Genomic DNA, 12,349 nt, shown 5'->3' with positions numbered 1-12,349 from the left:
GTGGAAACGGTGGAAGGCAGCCTGCACCAGCGGCGCCATGATGCTGCCCAGCCGCACCTCATCGCCGCAGCGGTTGCCCTGGCCGTCGTGCTCCATGCCCAGCCTGAGGGAGCAAGCAGCACTGCGGGACCCTGACCGCGCCGCCAACTCCGCCCTCCCTGTTCAATTCTTCTGGCCAGAGGCTTCCGGGGAGCCCGCCCCGGGGCAGGCCTGCGCCCTGCGAACCCTGGAGGCAGAGGCGTCTGCCGGCCCTGGCCCCATATTCTCCATGCCTGGCCTGCGGAGAGCCCTGCCCAGCCGGGCACACTGCCTGGCTGCAGACGCAGGGCCTCAGAGGATGTGGGGGGCAGGCAGCGGGGGACTGCAGCTTTCTGACTCAGAGGAACCCTGCTGCCTGACTTGGGGAGCACAGTGGCTCCAGGACCTCAGCAGCTCCTCAGCCCTCAGTGCCTCCTCCCTCAATGAGCTCCTTCAGTGGGAAGTGACCTGCAGCTCGCCCTGGGCAGTGCCGGGGCAACAGGCCATCGCGTCCAAGTGGCTTCCACACACAGCTGTCCCTGGCAGCCAGGCAGCGTGCAGCCGGGGCAGAGGATCCAGGGACACCCTCTCTGGCCCCGACTGTCCCCACAGACAGCACGGCCAGGCACTTACACATGGCCGGTCTCATGGGCCACCACAAACGCCGACGAGAAGCCATCTTCGTGGTTCAGGGTGCAGCTGCGAACAGGGTGGCACATCCCGGTGACAGGGGCATAGCCTGGGTGGAGACAAAAGGTAGCCCCAGACCCTGCAGAGCCCTAACAGGGCAGGCGTGAGGAAGAGCGGCCCGGTACTGCTTCTTCTGCAGGGCCCAGCCCAGAGCGAATGAGCCGTCCCTGCTGGTGGGGCTCGGAAGACACCCACCCTGCATGGACACCCCGGCCACCGCCCCCTAGCCCTCCTGCCCGTCAAAGTCCACATCGTGGGGCCCATTTCTTGGTCCTGTCTACCTGTCAGGATGCATCTGCCCCCTGACGCTTCCTTCCTGCTGGTCTCTCCGATCCTTGGAAAGACTTTCTGCCCCAGAGTAGGGCACTGTTCCCACACCCTCTGAGCCACCCCACCTTGGGCCCCCACTCGCCTACCCTGGGAGGGGCGTCTTCCCAGCCCCTGTGGTTTTCCGGTTCTCATCTCAGCGAGAGACGTAGCGTGGACAAGGCAAGAGAGTGTTTCGAGGGGCTCCTGCCCCTGAACCCCCTGAGACCCCAGCTCTGGGCCCTAGGCCGCAAGACCCCCAGGCAGTTCGATCAAGGGCAAAACACAGAGAGGAGAGCAGACACCACGACCTGTTACACTTCGACTTGTGTTGTGTCAGTCCCACCACTGCCCCTTCCTCCTGGGATCAACAGGAGGTCCTCAAATCAGTGGCTGGAGAAGGGCTTTAGGGTCTCTGTCCCTCAAATGTGTCCTGAGTGTGAACGCCTTTCATACCCATCCTTAGTATTGTAGCTGCCCTCAAGATTTTAAAATGGGTGCAGTTATTAGCTGTTAAAAAAAAGTATTTGAAAAAGTCCCTGTGTTTATTTTACTTTTCATTTTGGAGTTATTCTCACTTTCTGGAAATCTTACTAGGTAGGTGTTTCCCCTCTTGGACTAAGCTTCCACATCTCCTAACTTTCCTGATTTTAATCTTCATGTCCTTTTGTTTCAAATTGACAGAGGCCTTTATTTATTTTTTAATTTCATCTCCAGCTTTCAAACTTTTAATTTTCCCTATCACAGCCTTTAATTTCATAAAAATATCATTGTTCTCCAGTACTTCACAGCAACCTATTCTGGGTTTGTGGATGTATTTTCCCAAACCTTCAGGGGATATTGCTTTATAAAATGTTCTTTTCCATTCTCTAACTTAGCTCTGTTTTCTCTGGAGTCAGTTTTCAAGATTTTTGTTTGGTTTGCAAGGAATCAAAATGCAGTTCTACTGGTTTCCTCTACCAGAATTGTTTTTTATTTCCATAATTCTGCTCCTAAATTTCTAGTATCTTCCCACTCCTGTTGGGATTTGATGCTCTTAGTTAAGTTTTTGAGATAGGCATACAACTGACTTTTAGCCACTTTTCCTACTGAATGCATTGAAAGCCGTATCAAACTAATCACTACCTTAGCTTACCTGCGAGCTGTGCTATGTCACATTCTATTACCATTCAATTACAAATACAAATACCCATGGGCTATTTACAAATATGCTACTGATTTCCAAATGTTGAGGATTTCTTATGGGTGTTTCCCAGGGTAGTCAGGGAAAATATCCTCCAGGACTTTTATCTTTGACTTTTGGTGGGACTTCCTTACGGTCGGTAGTCTGTTTTGGTATATTTTCACATGGATCATAAAGAGTATACATTCTCAACTAGTTTAGTGTAGTGTCTGTTCTCTCTCTCTCTCTCTCCCTCTCTCTCTCTCTCCATTTATGTATTTATGTGGCTTTAATCTTTATATAAAAATTCCCTAAGCTTTTAAAGCCTGGCACCTGATTCAGATTTGTTTTCTAGGAACCAGAGGAAGCAAACGCCTCTGAAGCACACCCTCAGACGCACTCTGGTCTGGGCTTCTGCTCCAGGCCCTGCCTGCTGCCTCCCGATCCCCTCGGCCCCGGGGTGCAAGTTTCTTAGGCTGATGTCCCAGTGGCTCCCCAGAGCCAGGAGATCATTAGCACTGACCAGAACCCTTGCCCAGCTAAGTGACCACGGCCTGGACCCTCCTCCCTGACACGGCCCCACTCGGCCCACTTGTTCGTAGCCTTGCACCTCAGGGGTGGGGCTTACCCTGCATGCCCGAGGGCCCGAAGTCCTGTCGTGTGAGGAAGATGGCATGGTCGTGGTACTCTTCGTGGCCCGTGTCCGGCTTCTGCTGCAGGTAGGCCCAGCGGCAAACGTTCTCCAGGCTTTGCGAGGGGTTCCCGATCTCGATGAGGCTCGTGGACTGCAGGGTGCAGACGGGAGAGAGGTGCTCCGCTGTGTCAACTCTGCGCCACCTGTGGCTCCAGCCACTGGGGATCGGGTCCAGGGGACACCCAACCCCTGCTCGGTCCCTCTCAAGGCCCACCTTTCACTCAGCTCCGTTCCTCTGAGTGGAAGAAAGGGCTCCCTGGAGATACCTCACACACAGTCACCGCACAGCTTGTGGGCGGGACACGGAAGCAAAGCTCAGGATCATCTCAGGCCTCCCTATTCAATCCACTTGCCCACCCCATTTCCAGGGGTCCCCACATTCTACTAGGGACTTGTCCCATGCAAGCTCCGGACAGCAGGTGAACAGTGGAAATCCCAGTCGGGAGCGCATGCTCAGGGGAAGGGGAGCTAGCTTTACACTTTCCTGCAGGAAGTTACCAACAAAACAACACAGAGGAAAAGAAAATGCAATGCTACAGCGAAGGAGTTGTGTGAGGAATAGGAGCAAAAACAGCATCACACAGGACCCACGGACCAGAAGCCCCTGGGAGCAGCCGCGTTCCATGTCGTACCCTGATGCACACTTGGTAGCCGAGGCTGGTGGTGGCCGGCAGCCCCGGTCACCCAGCAAGATGCAAACTGAAGCGCAGAGAAGCAGTTTCCCGGACTTATGCAACAGGAAGTGGAAGACCTCAGGTATGAAGCCAGGAGAGCTAAAGCCAAACCTGCATTCACCACCGCCCTAACCGCCTCCCCAACAAAGCATGTGTCCTTCAACACAGTGAGGATTCGGGAACGGCAGACTCGCTCAGGACCCTCAGACAGGCGTTTGGTTTCTGCTCCTACTACATGCTCCCACCACCGAAGGAATTCCCATTAGAGAGCTGAGAGACCCTCCACATCCCTTGGGGTACAGCTGTATATACAGTAGGTTCTGGGGTGTATGTCAGCAGGCGCCTGCTGCTTCCCTTGTCCAATGTATCCAGAGAGCCCGGCTCCCACCAATCTAGGGCTTCCGCAGCCAGAGGAGACCAAACTCCAGCGGAAAATGTCTGAAAAAACATTGCACCTGTCCTGAACACGTAGACTTGCCCTTCTTGCTCTGTAAATAACACAAGATAGGAAGTTTTTGCATAGCATTTATGTTGTGTCAGCTACTACAAGTCATCTAGGCACGATATAAACCACAGTGATGAGCAGGTTACATGTAAATTCTGCAATATTTTATATAAGGGATTTCCCCGGGCTTGGGCATTCCCAGGGGTCCTATAGCAGCCCCCATGGACACAGAAAGGCCTGGACAGCCAAGCATTTCTCTTTGTGCATTTTAAGTAGCAAAGGGTAGAGGTAGGGTATTGCTAGTGAACCAGGTACTTCCAAAAAGAGAATGAAGTCAATGAAGCTAATCAAGGCATAGGAAGACAAGCCATTACCAGGGTCCCTGAGTTATCCACGTCCAAGACTCACACGACTCCAGGCCAGTTCCCAAGTCCTGAGCACAGAGCTGACTGTGAAGACTCTGTCTCCTGCTCCTGGGAAATGACACTGCCCATTATAACAGGATGGCAACAATTCCCAATGAAGTAAGTCACAAGCCAGACAGACTTCTAACAGCTTGTTATACAGAGACGGACAGCTCAGGGCAAGCTGGAGGAGGTCGGGAGGTGTACTCCTGCCCCCTAGCGACTGGGAGGAGCATCAGCAGCTCTGGTGAGTCTACTTGGCTAGGACATGAACTATCCACAGGGACCCCTCAGATCTCTTCTCTCAGCACGTGATCCAGTAACACTGAGGCTTGCTCTTTCACTCAGACCTTACGTGACAATGTGATCTATACCCTATGATAACAACACAAATAGGGCATGAGTAGGAAAAAAAACCTTTGTTGTCTAAAGCCCCCGGGATATGGAGCTTGTTTCTGTACCCTAACCTTGGCCACCCTGGCTGATCCAGGAGCAGCAGAAGACAGGAGCAGATATTTACGTTAGATCCAAGGCGGACCTTCAGAATGCATTCCCTGAGCCGGCTGTGGCTGCCTCCAGGCACCTTTGAGTGGTCACAGGGCTGAAGTGGAAGTAAAGGGTCCCTGTCCTCGGTGTCCACAGGCACCGAACCCTGTGTGCACCTGAGTGACCCTTGAGGCTGAATCTGAGCGCGTCCTGCCTTGTGTAGTGTGTGGCTGGTTGTGCAGCCCTGGGCTCAACACTGCCAGTCCAGGTCCAAACATCAGCAGGCGGTGAACTTGCCCGCTCCTGGAGTGCAAAGTTCTATGGAGTGAGGTACGCAGCGGGAGTCGGGGCTGCCCCAAGGCTCCACGGCCCACACTCGCCGGGAGACATCTCTTCCTTTAACCTGTAGGAGTCCAGGTTTCAGTGTGGAAGGCCCAGGCCCGGTCAGCCTAGCACTGCACCCTCCTGCCCTGCGATGGTTCCAGGCTGAACACTCAGTTAAGATGAGCTGGGAAGAGTAGGATGGTGACCGTCACCACAGAAGAGACACCACCCGAGGAGGCAGGCAGCCCAAAGCGGAACAGGGCCTATGGGAGAGAGGATAACTCCCGGCCTTCTCAAACAACCAGCTGGCTTCACCTGCGCCCGAAGCTGGCCTACCATGGGCACTGCCTTATGTTACAAAGAAACTGCCCCAAAATATAATGTTCTTAAAAAACAGGCATTTAGTACGGCACGGTTTCTGTGGCTCAAGGTTCCAAAAGCAACTTGGTTGTATTCTTCCACTCCAGGACTCTCGAAAGCTGACCCGAGCACAGCACTGCCCCGTCTGAAGGCCACGGGGGAGCAGCAGCTGCCAAGCTCGCTCACTAGTTCTGTGTAGAACTCCGTTCCTCACTGACTGTTCCACCGAGAGCTCCTTCCCACGCCACAGAGGCCCTACTGTGCTGCGGCTCACTCACTGTGCTCTTCCAGGGTGGCACAGCGCATCCCTCAGACAGAAGCCACAGTCTTTTTATAACCCAATCCCAGACAAAGCCAGTCAAAGCCAGTCAGCAGTGGGTACCACACCAGGGCATGAATTCCAACACACAGGGTCGCTGGAGACTGGCTTGGAGCCTGACACCACAGACATGTCTCATTCATGCATCAGGAAGCCCTTCTAGCTCTGAAAGCTAGTTCTGAGTTGTGTCATTGCTGCCTTCAGCCAGGTCAATCCCAGCAATGCACATCTTCTTGAGGCAGGGGCATGAAGACCCTCCCAGCGCACTGGCTGGCAGGTGAAGGACAGTGGCCAGTCTCCAGGGCCAAGTGGCTGGTCCTGCTTGAGCAGAGCAGCTCTGGCCAAGGCTCTAAAGAGGACCTGAGTCTAGCCAGAGAGATCCACCACGGTATCAGGGCCAGAGAGGAGCAAGGATGCCACACAAGCGACAAGGCCGTAGGTGGGCGCTATGGCTGAAGCGGTAAGAACGAGCAGTTCAGGGCTGTGCAGAGAGAACCTCCATTCCACGGGGCCCGGAGGGGAGCTGCACACAAGTGTCCTGGACACGCAAGACAGGCGGCAAGAATCAGAAACAGGTCTGTGTGCCCTTCCCAGTTCAGAGTGCTTAGGGGCATAGAGGGCTACTTCCTGATGATGATATAAAGAAAGTGGGGGGTGGGGTGGGGTGGGGTAAGAGTGGTGAAGACCGTGGCAACCAAGCAGCCGAGACGTGGCTGGAGGAGGTGCTACCAGGGCGCCAGCCTGCAGGCAGCCTGCAACAGCGGAGGCCCAGGTGCGACAGGAAGTCTCAGCCACTAACTGAGCTACATGTTACAAAGATACGCACTTCACAGAGAAGCTGTCTTGCGCGCTGGTCGATCGCCTCTTCCTCCTGAAGCCCAGCGTCCACAGATCAGTCCAGGCTCTCAGCCCCTCTTGGCCACCAAAGCAATCTCACTGTGCGGCAGGCTAATTTACTGAAATATTGATTTGTGTTTTTGTTCTTTCCTTGTTTTGTTCTTCATCTGTTCCAAAACGGCAGACAGCCCTCGTGTTCTCCAGCCCCAACGGAGTCCGTGCTGCTGAAAAGGTTGTCCAGAATCCTAACTCGCTTTGGGGTTCTGGGCAGAGAGGGGACTGGAGGACTTGGCCCCGGCTGGGAGGAGCTGCGGTGGAGTAAGGGGGTGCCCAGGGCAGGCGGGGCTTCTCAAACAGCACCGTGGGACACCCCAAAAGGCCGAGGACGAGACAGGGCCAAGTTCAGAGGCCCAGTCCCTGGCTGAGGCTTGGGGACCCGAGGAGGGTAAGCTGCACCGCTGTGGCATGGGGTCCATGGGTCCCGGAATACGCGCAGACTTCCCCAAGGTGGGCAGCACATGCACAGTCTTCAGGCCTCTCCAGCGCACTCCTCTCCCCGCTGTGGTAAATAGTTGCTCCGCTGCACTGCAGGGGTCTATTCAGGGCAAAGCCCCTGGATCCCCCCAGGAGGCCGCGCTTAGGAGCAGAGCCACAGGTATGACACAGAGGGCCGACTGCACCGTCCTTCTCTCCTCCCCACCCCAAGTTTTTCAAGGTCTGGCCTGTGGCCGGTGGGCACAAAGAAGCCAAGGGCCAGGGTCCTTGTCCTCACAGGGGCTGGAGCATTTCACAGGCTGGGAGCAGATGCCAACCTGCGCTCAGCAGCAGGCGGGGCACATGCACATTGTAGTAAGAGCCAGCTCCGGCCCCAGAAGAGGGAGGAGCCCGAGGGGTAGCTAGGGTCATTGCTGCACCGGCAGGAGTCAGCACAGGGTGGCAGGAGTGAGTGGTGTCTCAGGGCTAGACGTGGGGACCTGGACAGAGGTGGGGGCCTGGCCTCTGGCTTTGAGGACAGGTAAGGCAGATGTGGAGGCGGCAGAGGGGGCTGGGACCTCAGCAGGGAGGGGACAGAGCCCACAGCATTTGTGACATAGCTGTGAGGACGGCCACTCCTGTGTCCCCACTTCTTAGGGTGATCAGCCCCAAGGCCGAGGGCCAGCCCAGAACCCCAGTCAAGCAGATGGAACGGAGATGTGGAGGAAGGAGTCAGGCTGAACGGGTTGGCCAGGCGCAGTCCCCGCAAACCACCCACATCATCGAGCCCTGCACCTGGCCTCACCTTCCCTCAGGCCACTCTGCCCACTTCAGGAGGAGCCGAGCCCCCACACCATCATCCCTAAAGGCCTGTCCCAGGCAGTCTGGGGCTTGGGAAGGAGGCCTGACTGTGGCTGCTCCCTGGAAAGGCACAGACCTATCTCTCAGCATCTCCCACTGCCGGCCAGACACAGAAGACAGCCCTGATGCGCTGCAGCTCCTCATGTGAGGAGACCACACACTGGGGCCCGACCTCCACCCACCCTCGAGGTCCCCAGGTGGGACCTGGCTCTCTGCGCCACCCCAGATCCTACCACGCTGTGCCCTTGCATGCATCAGAGCACCAGGACCGTGCCTTCCTCTGCATGAAGAGGAGATGCACCTACACTGGTCCCTCCTTGCCCATGAGAGATATACATCCCAGGATCCTGGAGAAACCACACAGCCCTGAAACCTATGGGTGCCATGTCTTCTGCACCCATGGTGCACCTTCACTTTTCCACTCCACTGGAGCACTGTACAGCTTCTCTTTGGCATATTCAAGTTGCCAGCATCACTAATCCTGTACTTTAGGGCCATTATTAAGTAACATGAGGGTTAACCGAATACAAGCACTCATGCTATGGTAGCTGATGTGGTACAGAGATTGGTACAGAGTGACTAACGGGTGGGTAGCAAACACCACGTGGATATTCTGCACAAAGCAACGACTCAATTCCCAGATGGGATGCAGTGTGATAGTGAGAGATTTGATCGCACTCCTCTGAGTAGCATGCACTTTAAAATTTACAATTTGTTTGTTTCTGGAACTTTCAGACTATGGTTGATCATGGATGATGCAGGCAGTGCAAGGTAGAGCCAGGGATAAAGGGAGACTACTGTATCACTTACACACGGGTCTTCTCCCAAAGCAACAGGAACCAGAGGCAGAGAGCGCACGTTTCTGCTGGGGGAAATGCTCATACCCAGCTTGCTGCCATCCCGTGCCTCCCTCTCTCCCAGGAGGGTGCCTGAGCCCTGGCTGCCTGTTCCCCTCTGCGCTGGCTTCTCCAGGAGTCTGTGCACCTCCACCTGTGCTCAGCAGTGTTGCAGTGGGGACCAGAGCGAGCTGGACGATGGTCTCCTAGGAGTGTAGCACCCAGGCTCGGCGTGGGCGACCGCTGAGCCCACCACAGACTCTGGACACCAGAGCTCTCTTCAGAGGCCCTGGGGCAGTGGGCTGGGAAGAACAGCAGTGTCCCTTTCCTGAGGGGACGAGGGCCTCTGGGCTCAGGTGTGCAGAGGGCCCTCACCCCACGGCTGGCAGGAATGCTACTCACCGAGATCCTCTGGTCTGGCCTGCTGGGCCCCTGGAGACCAGCTAAGGGGTCTGTGGGTCTTAGGTGGGCAAGCCGGCTGCGTCCACCCCAAGACCCACACACCCCACCCCGCCCTGCCGGTCCTGCTCTGGGCCGCCCGCCTGGGTCCCATTTCCCGGATGCACCTGGTCATACTTGGCCGGGGCTGAGGAATCTCACCTCGGAGCACTCATCTCTGGGTGCAGGGCGGGGTGGACGCCCGGTCCAGCCCACACTCGTGCTCCCTGCCCAGGTGCTTATCCAACAGCCACAGCCTGCACGGCGCAGGGGTGGCTGAGGCCAGCATGGCCCCTGCTTGCTGACGAATGAATAAATGAATGAATAAACGCACACTCAAGAGCCAGGCTGGGGTGCAAGGGAAGTGCAAGGCTGTGGGGGCTGCAGGAAGCAGGGTGTACAGAAAGGGCCCGGCTGCGGGTGAGCCCCAGGACGCCGCGCTGACCCACAACAAACGGGCAGTGGGCAGCTCGCAGGCGCGGACTGCGTGCCCGGCTTGGGCTCAGCTTTGCGTATACCATCTCCATTAAACATTACAGCTGCTTTCGGGTATAGGTGCCGTTATCCCATTCGCCGACTGAGAAAGTGCATCCTACAACTCTGAAGCAACTCACCCCAAATCTGCGGCAAGAGAGAGGCGCAGGCCCCTGGGGAGCCCTTGTATCCCTCATTTCATCATCACCCACAGAAGGCGGAGCCGGCCCGCGGCGGCCACCAGGTGGCGCTGCTGCAGCAAGAACGCGGCTCTGGGCCGGGGCCTGGGGTCGGCCCTGAACGACCCCATTAAGGGCTGCGTAGAAAGTTGTTCCAGTCACAGCCCTCTGCCACGCCCACTGTTTGCACTGGAGCACGCTGAATTATTTATGATCTTCCCTACTTCAGTCAAGGAGACAAGAAAACAGAACTGGCTGCCTGCCTGGCCTTGGGACCCCAGAACCAGACCTAGAACGGTGGGTCACTGGGCCGTGGGCAGGCGAGGGTCCCCGCTGTGGGCCCAGATGAGTCAGCCAGTCTGCAGGATGGGGCTGGGGTCGAACGTTTCTGTCCTTGTCTGCAGCAGTGACCCGTGGTCAGTGAGCCGTCTCAGGACATCTGCGCCTGCTGGGACCAAAGACCCCTGGAGACCCTGAGGCCCCAGGCGCTCCACAGGGTGAGGCCACTGTGGGGATTGGGTTCTGGTTTTGGGGTCTGCCTGGCCAGGGCCTGCTAGAAGCCCGGGCGGGTGTCCCAGGGGGCTGGGTGAAGTTGCCCATCTGGAAGCCTGTCAGAATCAGAGCCCAGCCCATTTTAGGGGCAGAGTGGCTCTGCCCTGGGTGAGTGCACACACTGAGCCAGCACCCTCACAGCCCGGAGGCCACGGTGAAGCGCCCAAGGTGTCCCAGGTCTCTGGGATGGGTCCCTGGTTCCGAGTGCACCCGGAACAGCAGACTGTCAAACCCCTGTACATTCAAGTCCTTGATAAAGTCTAATTTATCAGCTAGGCACTAATAATAGTGCAGCTGTAACTACTATTACATAGGTTAGCTGAAGGTGCTTAGTCTTTCAAACATCAAGAGAAATGGTAACATCTGGGGACCACGGTTGGCTGCGGGGCACTGAAACCTGCCCCGAGCCCAGGGTACCGCACAGGCAGTGCCTGGCCCGGAAGAAGTCATCCACAGCAACCCACATGAGTCCACCGGGACCAAGGCTCTGCAGACAGCCCTGGAGAAATTATCAGGGACTCTCAGGGCCCGCAGGCAGCACAAAGCCAGACGAGTCCAGAGGACAGGGCCCCACACCCCTGCTCCCCAGCACAGGCTGACTGCAGTGGGCTGACTACTCAGGAGCCCACATCACACCTGGTGTCCATGCATCTTCAGAGTGCTCACGCTGAAACTGCATTTCAGGGCAGCGGTATGAAGTAGGGTCCTTGGAGGTCACAGGTCATGAGGACAAAGCCCCCATAGACAGCATGAGGACCCTCAGAACTGAGGCCGGAAGCCGGGTGTGGTGGCAAAGACCAGATTCCCTGAGGCAGGAGGACCCCAAGTGCAAGCCGAGCCTGGGAACTTAGCAAGAAGCTGTCTCAAAATAAAACATAATAAAAAAAGGGGAGCTGGGATGTAGCTCAGTGTGAAGGCCCTGGGTTCCATCCTTAGTGCCACAGAAAGAGGAAAGACAGAGAAACCAAAGGAGCCCACTGGTCCCTTCTGTCACCTGAAGGCAGAGCTGGAAGAGGCCAGCTATCAGGACCCAGCCTCACCAGCCACCAGATCTGCTGGCCGGCCTGGGCTTCAGTTTCAGACTGCAAGGGACAAAAGTCTGTCGTTTATAGAGGAGCATTCGGAGGTGTCTGTGCTGCACCCGAGGGGCCTAAGGCACCTCTGGGGTCCAACCTAGCCCCAAAGCCTCCTGATCCTGTTTGGACCCAGCACTGCCTGTGTCGGGAGGTGGCAGGATGACCTGGGCCACCTTGCCTTGCCCTGTCAGGCTGGAGTCGGGACCAGCCCGGGGGCTGTCCGAGGCCGAGGCAGGAGCATGCTGTGCCTCCTTGGTCCCTGACTTGGGGCTGACAGCAGGCCCTTGACAACTCCTCTCTGAACTTCCCACCCATGGCTGGGAGGCTCGAATCCGGTGCTGGGGATGGTGGGAGCAGAGCAGCACCACTCGAGGTGTAGGGACACCCATCCCCTCGCCTAAGGCTCCTCACTCTGTCTCCGGGGGGCCCAGACTCGCCATCCTGCTTCCCAGGACTTTCCCCTCGAATGCCGAGAATCCCCAGCAAGCGCTCCGCTCTGCTCCGCCCTGACCTGGCCTTCACCAACACTCTGGTTGTCCCTATGTCTCCGAGTCTCACGTCCTTTGATTTTACCACTGTAGGGAGTATTTACAATGAGAACAGTTGAGGGGCTGTGTGGTCCTCCTCACAAAATCAATTGAAAAGCCAGTTGCTATGCAACCCTAGAGCGTGCAGATGCTCCGTTCCTGGCTGACGGCATACTGTATAAAATAAGATAATCTCTTTTCTGCTTTTTTTTT

General features: G+C 56.5%; 1 protein-coding gene across 1 annotated transcript in view; it reads right to left on the bottom strand.

Moving 5' to 3' along the window:
- The window catches only part of Adamts2 (ADAM metallopeptidase with thrombospondin type 1 motif 2), a 117,281-nt gene that overhangs the window by 22,135 nt on the left and 82,797 nt on the right, over nt 1-12,349 (bottom strand). The window contains exons 5-7 of the mRNA XM_010623772.2: nt 2,805-2,961; nt 652-757; nt 1-103 (exon numbers count right to left, since the gene is read on the bottom strand). Of these exons, the coding sequence (XP_010622074.2) occupies nt 1-103; nt 652-757; nt 2,805-2,961 (366 nt within the window). The remainder of the gene's footprint in view (nt 104-651; nt 758-2,804; nt 2,962-12,349) is intronic.

This window comes from Fukomys damarensis, unplaced genomic scaffold, assembly GCF_012274545.1.
Source record: "Fukomys damarensis isolate Sample0158 unplaced genomic scaffold, DMR_v1.0_HiC HiC_scaffold_9, whole genome shotgun sequence".
NCBI classification, from domain to species: domain Eukaryota; kingdom Metazoa; phylum Chordata; class Mammalia; order Rodentia; family Bathyergidae; genus Fukomys; species Fukomys damarensis.
The sequence above is the reverse complement of the archived record's forward strand: the minus strand, read 5'-3'. Positions and strand labels throughout refer to the sequence as shown.